We start from the raw sequence: 18,506 nt of genomic DNA on the forward strand, positions 1-18,506 counted from the left end.
GGGAGGAGCGGACAGGCAGGCAGGCACCATGATAGGAGCAAGCAGGTAGAGAAGCAGATGGAAACCAGGATAGAAGAAGAAAAATCAAGAGGTCAATAGGAAGCAAGAACAGGAGAGAATACAGACTTGCAGAGCGGGGGAAGGACAGGGGAGAGAGAATCAGGCAAATTAACAGATCTGTATACAATGCCCACTCAAGGGACAGCAGGACTAATGTTTGTACAGAGATGCACACAGCCACCCAAAACCCATCTTTAGTCACCCACACCTGCAGATCATGGCACATGTGGCAAGCAGGCAGAGACACTCACCAAGGAGGGAGAGGGTCACAGAGCCAGAAAGGCTGCGATGCACATGATGCGCAGCGTGGCCCACACACACACGTGGAGACGTTCTTCCCAGACACAGTATGATCCACAGACTATCCATGAGGTAGGGCAGAAAGAGGAGAAAGCCAGGCACACGTGAGGAAGAGGCATACAAAGAGACCAGAAAACAGAAGGAAACAGAAGACAGAGATGGAAAGTCACTTAGAGGTGACAGAGCCTGAGAGTCCAAGGGATGAGAAACGGTCTTAGTGAAAAATAAAGACGTACATACAGAGAAGCCCATATACAGAAAGAGAGGGAAACCCAGATAGACTAGAACAGAGACTGAGAGAGAGGACAGAAGAACAAAATCTGGTAGAAGAATAGGAATTGGACTCAGTACAGGAATGATATGAAAGAAGCAAGAGAATTCCAAAGCTCATATTAAGAAAAGGATAGCAACTAATGCTCAATAAAGTGTGTTGGGGGTGGAACAAAGAATATTTTAGCCTCTTAAAAATTTGTGTATTATTCTCCATCACTAATACCTTCTGGTTGCTGCCTACCCGTCCCTCCCTCTTAGGTTGCTCCTGAGCACTGCAGAGGCTGAAGGGCTAGCAGCTCTACTTAACAGGTAGAAAAATAATCCAGAGAGAAATGATTCCACAGGCTTGGGGTGGAAGCAAGGAGCTAAGTGAAATCAAAAGGATGGGAGAAAACAAGAGTAAGAAAAAAGTGACAAGAATGAATAAGGGAAGAACTGAGCTATTTACCCTCCTTCTTTGCTAGCACTGCTTGTTGGTAGAAAAGGTACAAGTGTTCCACCTCCAACTGGCAAGTCTTGTTTTTTGTGTAGACCTTTCTGGTCAAGTCCCTGGAGGAGGACGCTACTTTTGGATTCCTTTCCAACCTTCCATCTGATTACTGGAACCATTTTATGATAAACACTGGAGTACAGGTGGAAATCATATGTTAGAAAGTCAGATGAAAACACCTGAATGTGACCCCCTACCTCTTTCTCTCAGTCCCAGTTACTTTTCTCTTTCACAGCACCTCAGTTTCATCCACTTTGTCAGTGTTGGAGATCGTGGAGGAAGGAAATGTACTGAAATGGGAGAAAAGAGAAAATAATTTCACAATCGTCAGACTTGACTCTTTCCCCTTTATTCTAAAAATCTGTTCTATTTACCCCAAATTAATTTCCTAAGTCAGATGAATTTTATATTCAATTAATGGCAGGGAGGGGGGAAAGGGGAAAAGAGTGAAGATAAAATTTACAGCAATTATAAATCACCGAAAAGGCTGGGCGAAAGGGAGAATCAAACATGGACTCCTTTGAAAAAAAACTCAATCATCATATCTATTCATATCTCTCTCTCAAAAGTCACTAGAATTTCTATCACTTTTTTTAAAGAAAGAAAAAAATTCAGTACCACTTCTCGCTTAAAAGATACGTACACAATTAAATGCATTCTGACTTCAATGAGGTATGCAGAAACAGATTTATATATAAACATATATTTCATCTTTTCCTTTTCAATGCCTGAAGGGGAAAAAAACCCTTCACATCAAACCACTCCCTTCTGAAGTATTCAGAAAAAAAAAAAAAAAAAAAGCTTTTCTTTAGAGAAGGGAGGTGGGGAGGAAGAGACTAGTAAAGAAAAGAAAAAAAAATTAAATCTAGTTGGACTAGTATTTAACTAGTTAACCTTTAACAATTTATGCTGATGTCAGACTGAGCATGACTACTGATTAATGCCCCCCCTCAAATATTTTTTATAAGGGGTGAGTTAGTCACAGCAGCCATTTTTGTTTTATGCAGAAATCCTTCATGCCCCCCCAAAACACACACACACACACACATACACACACTTCAGTACACAAGGAAAATATCTCTATTAATCTGTGCACTAATCAGTTATGAAAAAAGGGAGAAATTTCTGGGTTTCTGGGTAAAAGCTTGGAGATGGGGGTGTAACAGGGAGGAGAATGGGGGGGTGAAAAATGAAATATTAAGCCAGCCATTTTGTTTTAAAAGGGGATTTTTCCCCCTCTCCCTTTCTTCATGGAGGGGGTGGCGGTCCTGGAGGGGGGGTTGTTTTAAAAATAATTTCAAGGCGGCCATCTTAGTGCCTCAGCTCTGAGAAATATTTCTGAGCGCCCCCCTCAGAATTTAAATATATTTAAGGCAACGGAGAGGGGGGTAGAGAGAAGTCGAAAACTTTTATATATATATATATATAATTTTTTTTAATCCCCCTTTCTTGTTCTCTTGGGAGGAGAGAGGCAAAAAAGTCTCTCCTCTCCTGAAAATTTTCCAAGAAAATTTTTGGGGTGGTTTGGCCCCCCTCCTCAGACGGCGGCCCCGAGGGTGGGGGTTTTAGAGGGGGGTGGCCCGGGGGTTTTGGGGGCTGGGGGAGGCGGTGAGGAGGAGGACGCCGCCGCCGAGGAGGAGGAGGAGGAGGAGGAGGAGGAGGTGGTGGTGGTGGTAGCGGTGGGGGAGGCGGGCGGGCGGTGGGTGGGGGGGTGGTGGGGGGGCCAGAGCCACAGGATGGCTTCCCCTCTGAGGGACGAAGAGGAGGAGGAGGAGGAGATGGTGGTGTCGGAGGAGGAAGAAGAGGAAGAAGAAGAGGGCGACGAGGAGGAGGAGGAGGTGGAGGCGGCCGACGAGGACGATGAGGAGTACGACGACGAGAGAGTACTCGGGCGCGGGCCGGACCACGACCGGGGCCGCGACCGCCACAACCCCCCCGGCTGCCACCTCTTCCCGCCGCCGCCGCCACCGCCGCCGCTGCCCCCGCCGCCGCCGCCCCCGCCGCCAGGTAAGCGGCCGCTTCGACCTCCCCCAGCCCCCAGCGGGAGCCGCGGGCGCGAGAGGCCGAGCGGGGGCGAGACACCCACCGCGCGGCCGAGGCGAGGTGAATCCGGGGCGCGGGGCGCCGTCTCGGGCCGATCGCCCCGCGGCGGTCCGACCGGGCGATCCGGGCGGCGGCGGGGCCAGGCCTCCTCCCCTCCCCCGCCGCACCCCTCCCCCGTCGCCGCCGCCGCCGCCGCCGCCGCCGTCGCCCGGGCTGGAGAGCGCTGGGAGCGAGCTGCGCGCGCGGACCGGGCCACTTGGTCGCGGCTTTCGGGGGAGGAGGAGGAGGAGATTTTTTTTTTACCCTCGGCGGGGAGGGGGTAGGCAGGAAACGGCCGAGGCGAAGCCAGGGCCCCCTCCCTGGCCGAGCGAGGGACCGCGGAGACCCTGGCGGCCGGACGGCGGCGTGGGGGGGAGGGGCGCGTGGGGGAGGGGCGGCCGCGCGGGCGCCCCTCGGGCTTCGGCCCCGGTGGGGCTGGACTGAGGGAAAACTGGGTTTTCGCGAGTGGTGTTCTTAAGTCTCCCTCCCCTGAGGAGTTGGGAAGGCAGGGGGGATAATGGCGCCCATTGGACCCCCCCCCCGAGTTGCGGGGACTTCTGTGTCCGCTTAGGGGCGTGCAGTGGCACGTGGGGAGGGGTCGTGGGCTATTCGTGGGCGGCTGAGGACTAGGGGCAGGTGGTGGCCACACTCCACGCAGAACACTTCCCGGAATCAGACTTGATCCTTCCCCCCCCTCCCCGCAACTTGTACTGGGGGGGCGGCGCCACTGAAGACTGGGGAGCGAGAACAGAGTGCAGGGGGAAACCGAAGTCCTCCCCCCAACTCCTCCCCCTTTGTCACTCCCCTGCCCTGGGCTCTTTTGTGTCAAGTGCGCCCCCCCATGACCCAGTCAGTCTGGGGTGGCCGAGCTGCCCAGCTGTGACTCTCACGTGGCTGCCGTTCCCTGTCACTCACTCTTCAGCTCAAACCGCCCGCACCCAGACCACGTTGGGGGGCGTGAACTGCCCACTCAGCTGTTCTGCAGCTTGACCATCACTCAGAACCTCTCCCTCGGGCTGACGAGTCACCCGGCACTTCTGGGTTGCTCCACCAGCCGTGGAGGGGACACACCGCTGCCTCGCTTCGGGCGTCCCGCCGGTGGGCCCACAAAGACCATCTTCTAGTTGGTTTATTTCTAGTCTTTTTATAGGATAGGTGAGCGAGGGCAGTGCTCACACTGCCTGCTTGGGAATTGAAAGGGGGGACATCCACACCCCCAGACCTCTGGGTGCCATGCAGCACAAATGCACCCAACTTCAAATTTTCTAACATCATTCTCTTCGTAAAACTGCCGTATTGATCTTTGTGCCATATGTGGCAAACTTTTCTGTCTTGCTGAGGCAACCTTTGAAGGAGGGAGTGTGGGGAGCTTTCTAAATTGGGGGGGGTTGTGTCTAAGGGGAAAGAAAATAGTCTTTTTTTTTTTTTTTTTTGCCTAGGCTTGTCTGAAAAAAGGAAAAGTTTTTTTTTTTTTAATGTTATTCTAGAGCCCCCACTGATTTTGCATGAGGGAAAGGAATAAAGAATTGGGGTAGGGGTTGCTTGGAAAACAGCAGAGGTGCTAAATAAAGGGAAAGAAAGGATGACAGGTTTAGTTAAGAAATTGGCAACTCTCACCTACTTGTATTCTGAATTTGGGTTGTGGTATTTGGGAGGTTTTGAACTCGGATATGGGTACGTGAGAGAGAGGAGCAGGAAGAATCTTAGGTTGAGGTGGGTCTTTGTGTCGATATTCCCTCCCCCTCTCCCTCTTTGCTTTCTGAATAGATATGTCAAATGCTTTTAAATTTTTATTTGAAATGAAAACCCGCCTCCCCTCTCTCCCAGGGCAATTTTATCTCCCTTTCAGCCCTCCAAGTCAAATGAGTGACCCAGATACACCCCCTCAGATGACTTTCTGAGGTAAAACTTTGAGAAAATATTTTTAGTCTGCTAATTATTTCTGTTTAAGTGTGGGGAAAATAATCCTCCTCTCAGGAAATTTGTTCAAGTTGTCCTCCCTCACCCTTTTCTAGAATATGAATTTTAGATATTAGAGGCTTGTATTGTTTTTCATTCTGACCGCTTTGGTTCTCACCATTTTGTTTTACATTCTTACCCAAGACCGATTTTATCCCTTCCCCCTCTTCTCCAGTCTCCTTACATTGTTAAACGTTTAAAATAATAGCACTCGTGTTGATGGGGGAAGGGAGCAGGAAGCCAAAAACTCATTTCTTCTCCCTCCCCCTTCTGGTAAGTCTGGAGAAATAATATAACATAATATATAGATGTGATTCCTCGGGGGTGGGGGTGGGGAATGATTGTGGGTGGTGCGGAAAATTCTGGTAGTTTCTTTGCAAAAGGCCTGAAAATACAAACCCACCCCCTGCATGCAATACGCATGTGCAACAGACCTATTATGGTGGTTCGTTGTGGGGGAGGGAGGGGAATTTGAGAAAAAATAAATATATGTGTGAGAGATTGATGGTAGATTAGAAGAAGAGGGGGCGGGCGGGAGGCGAGGCTTTCCCAGAGACTCCGCCTCCTTTCTCTGACTGCCAGGCTCCGCCCCCCGCTCCTCGCCCGCCCCCCTCCCGCCCCGTCTTCCCCAGATCCGAGCCGGAGATGTGGGAGAGTCTGGGCTCCAGGCCAGCATTGAGTGGCTGGTGAGACAGAGGTTGGGACTTAAATTTGCTTTATTTTCCTCCTCTTCCTTTCTTCGCCCTTTTGCTTTTGCGTCTTCCCACTACCGGTGCCTTCCCAAGTTCGGGAACCTCCTGGTAGAGCGGGGAGAGGAGTTAACAGGCTGTGAAGTCCCAGGGCGTGTGTCCCACCTCCAGCTGGTGGTGACCGAGGCCATTTTCCTGAACCTTAGCCAATTGGCCTGCCCTTGCCACTGCCCCGGCAGCCTCCGTTTCCATGTTCATATTAACCGAAATCCCTGGGGTTAGGGAGAGCTGGCTGCTGGAGCATGGCGCCTTACCGACTTCCTATTACAGTCCCCACTCTGTTTTCACAACCCACGGCTCCCAGACAGACAATCCTACAGTGCCTCCCTGCGCAAGAGGACAGGATGCTTGAGTTCGGAGGAAAGGTAGCACTGAAGGAATGAGATGCCTGGATTCTGAGGCAATGGAAACCGAGGCCGCTGGTGTTAATATGTGGCTAATTTTCTGTTGGATCTCGAGGGAGGAAGGATTGTGTGTCCTCAAGCAAGAGGCTGGGCCAAGCCTAGGCTCTCCCCTCCTGCAGCAGCTGCCTCTGCCTGAACAGGACAGGTCTGGCTGGTTAGTCTAGTGCTTGGTGTGGGAGGGAGGCCAACCAGGGCTCCATTTCTGTGTGGCATCTGTGCCTTCTTCCACAAGGGGTAAGGGCCCCCAAGCCTTCACAGACTGGTAGGGGTCATGGAGAATGGAGTGGGGGGACATCTGGGAAGAACCCGATCCAGGCCTTCTGACAGAGACATTTAGGAAGAAAGCCAGGGACCTAACCCTGCTGAAAGCGGGTACACGCTATCTTCTGTATTCACATTCATGAGTATGTGTATAGGTGTGCATTTGAGAATGTCAGTGCTACGTGTGTCTGTGCCTGTATCTTCATTCGGGTCTCCCTTACCGCACCCATGTGAATGGGTAAGAATTTTTAGGTCTAAATGTGGACATGAAGATTGAGACTAGGGGATAAAGGGAGCAGGGGTATGAGAATAGATTTGAAGAGAAATTAAAGGATACTTGGGAGAAGGAGCAAGGTTTCGGTAATTGTGGAGACTTTCTCCCGTAGGGTCAGAGTGTGATGAAGGAGCCAGACACTGTGATCCTGTGGGCAAGAAGTGAAAATGACCAGCTAAGGCTTTCTTTTCCTTTAAGGCCATGTTGTGATGACAGGAGGCTTGGTGATTATCTGAAGAAATATAAATAGAGGCTTCCCTGATCCCAAAAAGGATGTCAGGGCCCCAGGGTGTTAGTGTGAGAACCCAGGTGTCCAGCCTTTGGCTCGCCCTTCTCAGCATCTGGCTTAGGGAGCTGCCAGTTTGTGTCTCCCCACTCCAAGTTCTGGGGTCAGGCCAGGCCAGCAGCTGGGCATGGCTTCCCCAGTTCCTGGGCAGGATGCCAGCTGGCGAAGAGAGGGGGAAGGCAGAAGGCGCCCTGGCGGCGACTGAAAGGACCTGCCACAGTCAGAGCCCGTGGCCTAGAGCCTGGTCCCTTGTTAGTAGGAGGAGAGGAAAGGGAGTGGTTTGGCTTCTCTTCCCTTCTGACCCCTGACCTCCCATTCAGAACCAGAGCATCCCAGAGTACTAGAAACACTCTCTGTTTGCATCCAGTGAAGGGAGGCAGGGTTTGGAGGAGTTAATGCCCGATTTCCTAGAGAGTGGAAACTGAGGAGGTGAGAAAGGCTGAGACTGAGGGGCTGCAGAGACTGAGAAACCAGAGGCTTAGGTTTTCTGGTGCTCTCTGCTTCAAAGATAAGGATGACATTCGGCTACTGCCTTCAGCACTGGGTGTGAAGAAAAGAAAACGAGGACCCAAAAAACAGAAGGAGAACAAGCCAGGAAAACCCCGAAAACGCAAGAAGCTTGTAAGTATCAAGGACTCCTGTCTCTACATCAAGGTTCAGGAGGACCATTCCCTGTTTTTCCCCAGCTCCTTCTCTGAAACTGTCAGGGTGCTCGTTGGGTTCCCTAAGTCATGATCCAGAGATATTCTCTCTGGTCCCGATTACTAGCAAGGGGTGAGGTGGGGTGGAAGGGTTCCTGGATTCAGGAAGGCCTGAGCCCCTGCCCTTCCTACTGGCTTTTATCTAACCTCACTACAACCTAGTGAAAAGGCTAGTTGTCAGATGTGCGGTGACTTCCCAGGAAATAGAAGTGGTCGAAAGCACAGGCTCTGAGGTAGACTGCATGAATTCAGGGCCTGGCTCTATGTGCCTCAGTTTCCTTGTGTGTAAAAAGTGTGCTAAGAACAGTTTCTGGTACATGGTAAGTGCTGAATAAAATTTTTTTTTTATTATTTTGACTTACTAGGACAGTGAGGAAGAATTTGGCTCTGAGCGAGATGAATACCGGGAGAAGTCAGAGAGTGGGGGCAGTGAATATGGAACCGGACCAGGTCGGAAGCGGAGACGGAAGCACCGAGAAAAAAAGGAGAAGAAGACAAAGCGGCGGAAAAAAGGGGAGGGAGACGGGGGACAAAAGGTGACTAGAGTTAGGGAGCAGGGGTGAGAAATTAGTATTACAGACAGGCATGAGGAGGATGGGAAAGCCCCAGGTGGGTGGTACTAAGCGAAGAGGCCCTAGTTTCATGAGGGGTGGAGCCAGGTTCAGAGAATGGAGCTGGAAGCAAGAGAGCCCAAGCAGGCTGGTAGGGTAAGTGGAGGGGGATGTGCAGGAGCCCCAGGATAGGGACAGGAGGAGCACCCACCTCACTGAGGACATATCTTTTCCAGCAGGTAGAACAGAAGTCATCAGCTACTCTGCTTCTGACCTGGGGCCTGGAGGATGTGGAGCATGTGTTCTCTGAGGAGGATTACCACACGCTCACCAACTACAAAGCCTTTAGCCAGTTCATGAGGTGGGGTAGGACGGGGGGTTCCTCTCAAACTAACACTCTTAATTTTGGAAAGGCCCTGGACTCCTCTGGAATCTGATGAGAGCTAATAAAAGGTTCTCCAGAGAAATTCACAGAACAAACACATGAAGTTCTGTATGTCATTTCAAGTAGTTCCTCATCTTCTGAGGATCCTTCACAGAGGGGTTATGATTCTAGTGCTAGGTTGGAAAACTCTCTACCAACAGAATATAGCCGTGACTAACTGTCCTTCCCTGCTCCAACAGTTCCTTTTTTTCCCAAATGACTTCTCTCTAAATTGTAGCTGAGAGATAACCATCAGGGTTTCCAAATTTCCTTTTGTCAGTTATCAAGTCCTCTGCTCCTTATTTAGGCACCCATAATAATGGAGGATGAATTGCTGGCAGCAGGACCTGAGCTTCAGTGATTTGCAAAGTAGAGTAGAGAACAGCAGAGATGCCTTTTTGGAAGGAGACACTTTAACATAGCCACAGTTCAAGGCTCTGGAGGCAACCTCCTGAGGTTCAGGTCCTGTCTCTATCATTTACTAGCTGTGTCATCTTAATCCCTTTGACCCTAAGTTTCCTCATCTGTAAAATAGGAAGGATAACAGTACGTACCTCATAGGAGTCTTCTGTGGACTTAATGGAATAATGAATGGAAAGTACAGTACCGTCAGTGTAGGGAGTGTTCAGCAACTTGCAGCTGGCATTAACAACATTTGTCTCATCTACCTCACTTGTAAAAGCAACACTTTTGTCAGCAAAACTTAGGAGGCATGCATGAGCCGAGGGTTATCCATGTCCTCACAAGAGCTTAACATCCCACCCCAGAGCAGAACCAATATGGTCCATCTCTTTCCAATTCCAACTGATGGGACCTTTCCTCAGAGACCACGGAACTTACTAGTAAAGCAGAGAATCATAACGACTCTTAGGGGTATTGTGAGGGTGGAATAAGATAAAGCACGTGAAAGGGTTTTATAAACCGTTAAAGTAGGATATGAAAAAAGTATAACAGTTTATTGATGTTATTCTTTGTCTCTCTTACTCATGTTTTGGTTTTCCAGTTTTTTTTCTTTTTTAACCCGTTCTTTAAAAAAAAAATTTGTTTCTGTTTATTTATTTTTTTTAGTTGATGTTATTCTTAATGGGACATATTTTCACCACCCAGGCGTCCTGGCTTGTCCATAGACTTAATGGATGAGGGGAGGTGGCGGTATTCCCAGGCCATCTGTGAGGGGTCCAAGTCCTTTGCTTCTCTATTTCCAGGCCTCTAATTGCTAAGAAGAATCCTAAGATCCCAATGTCTAAAATGATGACCATCCTTGGGGCCAAGTGGAGAGAGTTCAGCGCCAACAACCCCTTCAAGGGGTCAGCAGCTGCTGTGGCGGCGGCGGCAGCGGCGGCAGCAGCAGCTGTAGCTGAGCAGGTGTCAGCTGCTGTCTCATCGGCCACCCCCATAGCACCTTCCGGACCCCCTGCCCTTCCACCACCCCCTGCTGCTGATACCCAGCCCCCACCCATCCGAAGAGCCAAAACCAAAGAGGGCAAAGGTAAGGAATCCTCCCCTTCCAAGAACTGTCACCCCACCTTCCACACCGCATGCTCTCAAATTATAGTCTAGAACTCTTGTCTTCCCAGCCCTGATTGCTGAAGGAGAAACGTTTTCCGGGGCTGGTGGGGGCGGGGGGGGGCGGGGTGGGGTGTCTTGCTAAAACCATAGTCCTCAGAGAAGAGTCCTGAGACCTCTCTTATTCCAGTGTGCATCGTAACCTCTGCCTTTTCTCTCCCCGCCCCGACTCCTCATTCAGGTCCAGGCCATAAGAGGCGGAGTAAGAGCCCCCGAGTGCCTGACGGACGGAAGAAGCTCCGGGGAAAGAAGATGGCACCACTCAAAATTAAACTAGGGCTGCTGGGTGGCAAGAAGAAGAAGGGAGGCTCGGTGAGTGGCCCCTCCCTGTCCCCTAAACTCAGGGGCTGGGGTCCAGACACATGGACCACAAGGGAAGATGGAACAACGGGGGGCCTAATGCCTGGGAAGGGAGCAGAATCGTGTTGGCCTCCCTGACAGCCACGGGGCTATGGGCAGTATGTTTTGCAGAGTGATGAGGGCCCCGAGCCAGAGGCTGAGGAGTCAGACCTGGATAGTGGCAGTGTCCACAGTGCCTCAGGTCGACCCGATGGGCCTGTTCGCACCAAGAGACTAAAGAGAGGCCGGCCAGGAAGGAAGAAGAAGAAGGGTAAGGGGTGTTAACTGTGTTACCCTGCCTGCCCTCTTCTCGTTCCTTCATTGTCTTTCTTATTTTCAATTTTGATTTCTCTGTTCAACCCTTCTCTCTTTTTATCTCTCGCCCTCTGCCTCTCTCCCTCTCTCTCTGTTGCCTTTGCCTCCACTGGGGTATGTGACAGTCCTGGGCTGTCCTGCAGTGGCCGGGGAGGAGGAGGTTGATGGCTACGAGACGGATCACCAGGATTACTGTGAGGTGTGCCAGCAGGGTGGGGAAATTATTCTGTGCGACACCTGCCCTCGTGCCTACCACCTCGTCTGCCTTGATCCTGAACTTGACCGGGCTCCTGAGGGCAAATGGAGCTGCCCTCACTGTGTGAGTACCTGGCGTCCAACATCTTTTAGCCCTCACAGACCCGCTCGTTATTTTCTCTTTGATTTCAGTTGTCCTCTTCCTACCCCCAGACGCCTGGTCTTCTCAGTAGCAGATGCCTGAGTGTCCAGGATTCTACGTTGCACCTTCCTCCCATCCCTTTACCCTCAGAATCAATGTTTTTAGAGATGGAGGTGTTTGGTTCCTTAGCTCCCACTAGTTTTCTCTGCACTCCTAGGATTTAGGTGTCCTGTCTTTGTCTCTGTCTCCTAGTCTAGCTCCTAATCTCTTGTCTGTCTCTGTGTCTGTCCCTGGCCTCCCAGGAGAAGGAGGGAGTACAGTGGGAGGCCAAGGAGGAGGAAGAAGAATATGAAGAGGAGGGAGAGGAAGAAGGGGAGAAGGAGGAGGAGGATGATCACATGGAGTACTGCCGTGTGTGCAAGGATGGAGGGGAGCTCCTCTGCTGTGACGCCTGCATCTCCTCCTACCACATCCATTGTCTAAACCCTCCCCTGCCTGACATCCCCAACGGGGAATGGCTATGTCCCCGATGCACAGTGAGTATAACCATCTCCTGTCACTGTTCACTGTCAGGCCCTGACCTTCCCCCACCTCTGGGGCCCAAATGCCCAACCCTTCTTTCTCTACTCTCCTCCACACCTAACCTTTGATTCCCCTGGGGGACCCTGATCCTCCTGCTCTAATGATGGGCTCCTTCTGCCTCTTTTCTTTCCCTTGTCTTGTGTGTGTTCATCCTGAAGTGCCCTGTGCTGAAGGGCCGTGTGCAGAAGATTCTGCATTGGCGGTGGGGGGAGCCACCTGTGTCAGTGCCAGCCCCTCAGCAGGCAGATGGGAGTCCAGATGCCCCAGCCCCTCGCCCTCTTCAAGGCAGATCAGAGCGAGAATTCTTTGTCAAGTGGGTAGGCCTGTCCTACTGGCATTGCTCCTGGGCCAAGGAGCTTCAGGTACAAGTGCCTCTCCTGTCCCTACCCGCTGTGACCCCACTCACTACATTCTCACTCTTATCTCACCCTGTCATTCCCTGGTCTTATATACCCTTTGCTTTCCCTCGTTTCATGCCTCTGACTCGCAAACCCTGCCTACTTCCTTAGTTCCATATATGCCTCTCCTGGCCTCTAGTCCTCTTTCAGCCTCTTCTGTCTTCCCTGAGATCTAACTTAGCCATCTTTTTCCTTATCTTTTTTTTTTTTAACCAATACTCTCAATCGTAGTAACCCTATTCCCTGCCTCCTTTTGTTTGTTACACTGCCACCCAGTCCCATCTTCTGATTCTGTTCTTCCTATTTCATTGTATTCATCCTCCTGTTCCAGCTTTCACCTGCTACATCTCTCGTGCAACCTCTTTAATGCTTCTCTTCCCCCTCCGCTCCCCCTGCTGGCCTCTTCCTTATCCCCTTTTGTCCTCTCTGGATGTTGGGACTATCTCTTCCCTCTCGTCTGTGCCCCATCAGCTGGAAATCTTCCACTTGGTAATGTATCGAAACTACCAACGGAAGAATGACATGGATGAGCCCCCACCCCTGGATTATGGCTCTGGCGAGGATGACGGGAAGAGTGACAAGCGCAAGGTGAAAGATCCACACTACGCCGAGATGGAGGAGAAGTACTATCGCTTTGGAATCAAGCCAGAGTGGATGACCGTCCACCGCATCATCAACCACAGGTTAACCTTGGCCTGCGGAAGGGCCTGGTGATGGGACGCTGCCCTTGCTGCAGTTACTTGCCGATTAACAGAATAATTGATCCAATCTCGATAACCCCAGCTGACAGCCCTGGCCCTTCTGGCCTGGTTTCCTTTGTGGCCTGAGCGAAGCTGAGAGGGACGTCTGGCCCAGCCCAGGCACTTCGGTTGTTGATTCCTCTGCTGTTCGGTAGCATAAGACGTGACACAGGAGTCAGAGGATGCAGGCATGAAAGCAAAACACAAGAAACATGATTCATCCCGATCCGTGCTGCTAGAATGTCCTTCTTCATAGCGCTTGTTACTGCCTGACATTATGCCCTGTGTTTATCTCTTATTTCATTGCCACCTTCCCGAGTAGAATGTGAGCTTCGTGAGTATAGGCTCATCTGTCTGTCTCATTTACTGCTGAATCTCTAGTGCCTGGAACAGTGCCCAGCACGTAATCGATGTTTAGTAAATACTCACTGAACAGTCGAATGACAGCAAAGCCAGATGTTGTACTGTGACAACTAATTTTCAGTATATTGTCGTGAAAAGGTTAGAATAGTACTTTAGCCATCCTACGCTCCCTTCCAGTAGCTCACTGTTGAGAATTAGGTGACAGATTCTGCGTGTTGGTTTATCGTTGTGTTAATAGGATGATTTTTCTCCTTCTCCTTCTCTTGCCCCCCCGCCCCCCACAGTGTGGATAAAAAGGGTAATTACCACTATTTAGTGAAATGGAGGGACTTGCCATATGACCAGTCCACATGGGAGGAAGATGAAATGAACATCCCTGAATATGAAGACCATAAACAAAGCTACTGGAGACATCGGTGAGGGGGCCAGGGCATGGCTTAGAGGGAGACTGGGGAGAGAGGCATGAAAGCAAAACCCCTATCATCAAGTGAGATGCAGTAGGGACATACCCAATCTTGAGTTCAGGGTAATGGGGGCTTGGGGCTGGCTTACTGGGGTGAGTTTAGTAAAGAGGCAGTATAAGGGAACAGAAGTCAGATACGGCCTGAGTGATGAGGACGGGGATGCTCAGGAACCGAGAGGGTTGGCTCTGAAGGTGAAATCCAAGAGGTGAGTGTAAAAGAGCCTGGGAGAAGATCTAGATGATGGAAAGTAGAAGGTAGGTCTGGAATGAGTTCAGAGGGGAAAAGAGCTTCCTAAAACTCAGGCCTACTCTCCTCCCAGAGAACTAATTATGGGGGAGGATCCTGCCCAGCCCCGCAAGTATAAGAAGAAGAAGAAGGAGGTGCAGACTGATGGGCCTCCCAGTTCTCCTACTAACGATGTAAGTCCTCTCACTTGGACTTTCTCCCATTTCTGGAGCCATGGTGATGGAAGCTTTCCCTGGGTCTACTGACAGAACTTCCCAGAGTTTCAACAACCTCTTTAAGCAGTAGCTCTTCCTTCAGTATTTAGCCTTGCCCCAAGAGTGGCTAGCAAACTTAGCATAAGAGTCAGAGAGCCAGTGGAGGTGGCAGCATACACGGGGCTCTTCCAGCAGCTGGGCCTTTTCCACCAGCTGGGCCTTCCCCATGCTGGGTATTATTTTAAGGAATGGGGAGGGGTGACTGAAAACAAGAACTTTCATAAGCTCAGATCAAAGTTGAGAGAATTGTAATCCAACCTGGTCACAGTGCCAGGGAAGAGGAGATTGAGACCAGAGGAGCTACTGACGGTTCCCTTGAACTTTCTGACTTCTTGACTCTACAGCCTACAGTGAAATATGAGACCCAGCCACGGTTTATCACAGCTACCGGTGGCACACTGCATATGTATCAGCTGGAAGGGCTGAACTGGCTACGCTTCTCATGGGCCCAGGGCACTGACACCATTCTGGCTGATGAAATGGGGCTGGGCAAGACCATACAAACCATCGTCTTCCTCTACTCACTCTATAAGGAGGTGCTGGCTTCTAGGGTGCCTAAGCGGGACAGCTAGGCTGAAGCCTAATCTGGCCTGGGGAGGGCGGAGGCGGGTGGTGGAGGATGAAAGTAGAGAATGGGAGAGGGGGGTGGCAGCCAGAGGACTGGAGTATAATACAAACCGTAGCCTGGACTAATGGTCCCCTTTTTCCCCCCATTGACTCCCAGGGCCACACAAAAGGTCCCTTCCTGGTGAGTGCCCCCCTCTCTACCATCATTAACTGGGAGCGGGAGTTCCAAATGTGGGCACCTAAGTTTTATGTGGTGACATACACGGGTGACAAGGACAGCCGGGCCATCATTCGTGAGAATGAGTTTTCCTTTGAGGACAACGCCATCAAAGGTGGCAAGAAAGCTTTTAAGATGAAGGTAAGCCCCTTTACCTCATTGCCTCAAAGGCACTCAAATCTGCCATTTTTTTTATCCAGACCAGGATTTCAGTTCCTTTATTCCCTGCTCAGCTCTCTCCCTCCTTTCCTCTACCTGTCCTCATGCCTTTTGCACTCTAGTCCTGGAGAGTGGAGCAGGTACTCCCAGGTGCATACACACATCTGTGTGTCTCTCAATTCGTGTCAGTACTGGACATAAGGGGAAAGTTTGGGGACCAAGTTCAGTAATGCCTGTGTGGAGTCAAAGTTGGAGGACAAGATAATTGGTTCCCTTTGGGGGTCCCAGTCAGGACAAGGTATCTGGGTAAAGAATGAGGACTGGAGGTCAAGGCACATGGGTGCAGGGTGGCAGCCAAATGGGCAATGGGCAATGGTTGTGTTGGCAGAGGGAGGCACAGGTGAAGTTCCATGTTCTCCTGACTTCATATGAGCTGATAACCATTGATCAGGCAGCACTGGGCTCCATCCGCTGGGCCTGCCTCGTGGTGGACGAGGCCCATCGGCTCAAGAACAACCAGTCCAAGGTAAGTGAGCGTTCCAGCCCCCAGAAACGTGAAGTCTGTGGACTCCCACTTGCCCTGATCCTAAAAAATGGTTCTGGAAGCTTCCTAAAGTCTGGAAGGCAGGATGGCAGGGAATCTCTGGGGAGAAACACAGGTTGGCAGAGGGAGGAGACTAGGGGTCTGGGGCCTCTGATCTGGAGGGAAATGGGAGCTGGGGGCAGGGAAAGGTTGATGTTGGCCAACCATTTGCCACTAACGGGCTCTTTCTCCTGGCTTTCCTTGCACCATCATCTAGTTTTTCAGGGTCCTCAATGGCTATAAGATAGATCATAAGTTACTGCTGACAGGGACCCCTCTGCAGAATAACCTGGAGGAGCTCTTCCATCTGCTGAACTTCCTGACCCCCGAGAGGTTTAAGTAAGTAGTTGTAGCTCTGTAGTTGCCTAAGTGTAGAGCATCAGGCTGAAAGGGTGATGAGATGAGCTGGTGGAGAATTAATCAGAGTAATGCCCGCCGTCGAGCAGACGACCTGACAGCCTGTTCATTTCCTGTGTTGTTCTGGCTGCTAGCAACCTAGAGGGCTTCTTGGAGGAATTTGCTGACATATCCAAAGAGGACCAGATTAAGAAGCTGCATGATTTGTTGGGGCCACACATGCTACGGAGGCTCAAGGCTGACGTCTTTAAGAACATGCCAGCCAAGACAGAGCTCATTGTTCGAGTGGAGCTGAGCCCTATGCAGAAGTGAGATCCAGGGCGGGCTATCTGGGCTCAGGGCTGGGGATTTAGTGGCACTTTTCCAAGAGCTGGTGACCAAGTGCCTCATCATCGCCATTGCCTCCTGTATTATGTTTCTTCTGTGCCCCCACCCTGGCCTTTAGGAAATACTACAAGTACATCCTGACTCGAAATTTTGAGGCCTTGAATTCACGAGGTGGTGGGAACCAAGTGTCACTGCTCAACATCATGATGGATCTCAAGAAGTGCTGTAACCACCCGTACCTCTTTCCTGTGGCTGCTATGGTGCGTACAGAGCGCCGGGAACTAACCAAATGCCTGGTTCTCGGAAAAGCGGGAGAGTTGAGCACAGGGGTGGAGCTGGGCTCGGAGGCCAGTGACCGACCGGACCCCTGAGAGGAGTAGGAATTTGACAGGTGTGGAGGCTGGATTTGGACTTTCAGCTTTCTAGGGACAGTAATAGTGGGGGTACATTTTATGACCCTCTCCTCCTCCTTTCTTTCCCCTTCTTTTCAGGAGTCCCCAAAACTCCCCAGTGGGGCTTATGAGGGTGGGGCACTAATTAAGGCGTCTGGGAAGCTTATGTTGCTGCAGAAGATGTTGCGGAAGCTGAAGGAGCAAGGACACAGAGTGCTTATTTTCTCGCAGGTGACCAACCCCTTAGCGCTTTCTTTATTGTCCCTGCCTTTCTGTTCCCTCTCCTCACCATCCAGACTTTAATTCCTGGGCACTGAGAGATTAAGAGATTACTTCCTTAAGAGTTTCTGGTGTAAATGGTTCATTGCTGGCTTCTGATTCCTCCTTTTAAGGCTGTGGGAAGCTGTAGTTCAGCTTCTTTTAAGCGGAATGGGAGAAGGGTGAGCCACCTGCCTCCTCAGGGAGAGCTGTGGGACTGGTGTTATTTCTTGACTCTATTGAGGGGCGGGGAACGGGAAAGCACAGATCCGTTGGAAATCCGATGACATCTATGGGTCCACCCTCCAAAAAAAAAACACCACCATACAATTTTGTACAGGTTTTCAGGGGGTTCAGAGTCCCCTGAAACCTTTACATGGGTATCAGAGAAGACCCTCGTCTTAAGAGAAGTAATCTTAGACCAAGAGAGTATGAGGAGAGTGTGGGATAATGAGGAGCTGGGGCCTGGGGGCGGAGAATGGGGGCAGCACCAGGGAAGCTGAAGGCAGGGCAGGGGTCCAAGTGTAAGGATTGGGGTTGAGTTAGAGTAAAGGGATATTGCAGTGGACAGGGTCCTTCTCACTGCCTCATTAGTCTAGACTTCTTTCTTTTTTCTTGCTCTAGATGACCAAAATGTTAGACTTGCTGGAGGACTTCTTAGACTACGAAGGCTACAAGTACGAGCGCATTGATGGTGGCATCACTGGTGCACTGAGGCAGGAGGCCATCGATCGGTTCAACGGTGAGGGGGGGAAATGCCTCAGTCCCTGATCAGTATGGAAGCCTGAAAAACATGTGTCTGAGTCCTTGGGGAAGAGAGTAGGGGACACTGGCACAGGGGATATTGGACACCTAGGCTTTTGAGTTACGGGCATGGCTGTTTGTAGTCAGGGAACACCTAGGAGTAAGCGGACAGAACTTCTGGGTACGGAAAAACCTGATTCCCTAACGCTTGCCTCCTAGCTCCTGGGGCCCAACAATTCTGCTTCCTCCTGTCCACCCGAGCGGGGGGCCTGGGCATCAATCTGGCCACTGCTGACACTGTCATCATCTTCGATTCTGACTGGAACCCTCATAATGACATCCAGGTGGGAACTCAAATCCTGGGGGCCCCACACCACCTGGCAGGGAGACATGGGGTCATGGAGGAGGATGCCATCCTCTGGGGTCAGAAGTAAACCTCTTCAGGGGTAGATGATCCTTCCTTACCGGCCTCCTTTCCCTAGCA

General features: G+C 51.0%; 1 protein-coding gene and 1 long non-coding RNA gene across 11 annotated transcripts in view; one reads left to right on the top strand and one right to left on the bottom strand.

Moving 5' to 3' along the window:
• The window catches only part of LOC135228125 (uncharacterized), a 19,510-nt gene extending 16,200 nt beyond the window's left edge, over window positions 1-3,310 (bottom strand). The window contains exons 1-2 of the long non-coding RNA XR_010318454.1: window positions 3,210-3,310; window positions 1,321-1,413 (exon numbers count right to left, since the gene is read on the bottom strand). This is a non-coding gene — a long non-coding RNA (uncharacterized LOC135228125). The remainder of the gene's footprint in view (window positions 1-1,320; window positions 1,414-3,209) is intronic.
• The window catches only part of CHD3 (chromodomain helicase DNA binding protein 3), a 25,226-nt gene continuing 9,558 nt past the window's right edge, over window positions 2,839-18,506 (top strand). For 5 of the 10 annotated variants that reach the window (XM_064271737.1, XM_064271744.1, XM_064271738.1 and 2 more), the window contains exons 1-22: window positions 2,839-3,130; window positions 7,647-7,759; window positions 8,205-8,375; window positions 8,627-8,751; window positions 10,020-10,303; window positions 10,562-10,692; window positions 10,840-10,990; window positions 11,160-11,353; window positions 11,674-11,907; window positions 12,112-12,315; window positions 12,823-13,034; window positions 13,739-13,870; window positions 14,238-14,337; window positions 14,763-14,954; window positions 15,143-15,343; window positions 15,750-15,887; window positions 16,162-16,283; window positions 16,436-16,609; window positions 16,747-16,888; window positions 17,120-17,251; window positions 17,903-18,020; window positions 18,242-18,366. In XM_064271737.1, the coding sequence (XP_064127807.1) occupies window positions 2,860-3,130; window positions 7,647-7,759; window positions 8,205-8,375; window positions 8,627-8,751; window positions 10,020-10,303; window positions 10,562-10,692; window positions 10,840-10,990; window positions 11,160-11,353; window positions 11,674-11,907; window positions 12,112-12,315; window positions 12,823-13,034; window positions 13,739-13,870; window positions 14,238-14,337; window positions 14,763-14,954; window positions 15,143-15,343; window positions 15,750-15,887; window positions 16,162-16,283; window positions 16,436-16,609; window positions 16,747-16,888; window positions 17,120-17,251; window positions 17,903-18,020; window positions 18,242-18,366 (3,666 nt within the window). In that variant the 5' untranslated portion in view covers window positions 2,839-2,859. Of the gene's footprint in view, window positions 3,131-5,867; window positions 7,077-7,646; window positions 7,760-8,204; window positions 8,376-8,626; window positions 8,752-10,019; window positions 10,304-10,561; window positions 10,693-10,839; window positions 10,991-11,159; window positions 11,354-11,673; window positions 11,908-12,111; window positions 12,316-12,822; window positions 13,035-13,738; window positions 13,871-14,237; window positions 14,338-14,762; window positions 14,955-15,142; window positions 15,344-15,749; window positions 15,888-16,161; window positions 16,284-16,435; window positions 16,610-16,746; window positions 16,889-17,119; window positions 17,252-17,902; window positions 18,021-18,241; window positions 18,367-18,506 lie in introns of those variants that run through there. The other 5 variants (XM_064271741.1, XM_064271746.1, XM_064271740.1 and 2 more) reach the window with 4 other exon arrangements.

This window comes from Loxodonta africana, chromosome 18, assembly GCF_030014295.1.
Source record: "Loxodonta africana isolate mLoxAfr1 chromosome 18, mLoxAfr1.hap2, whole genome shotgun sequence".
In the NCBI taxonomy this organism is placed as follows: Eukaryota; Metazoa; Chordata; class Mammalia; order Proboscidea; family Elephantidae; genus Loxodonta; species Loxodonta africana.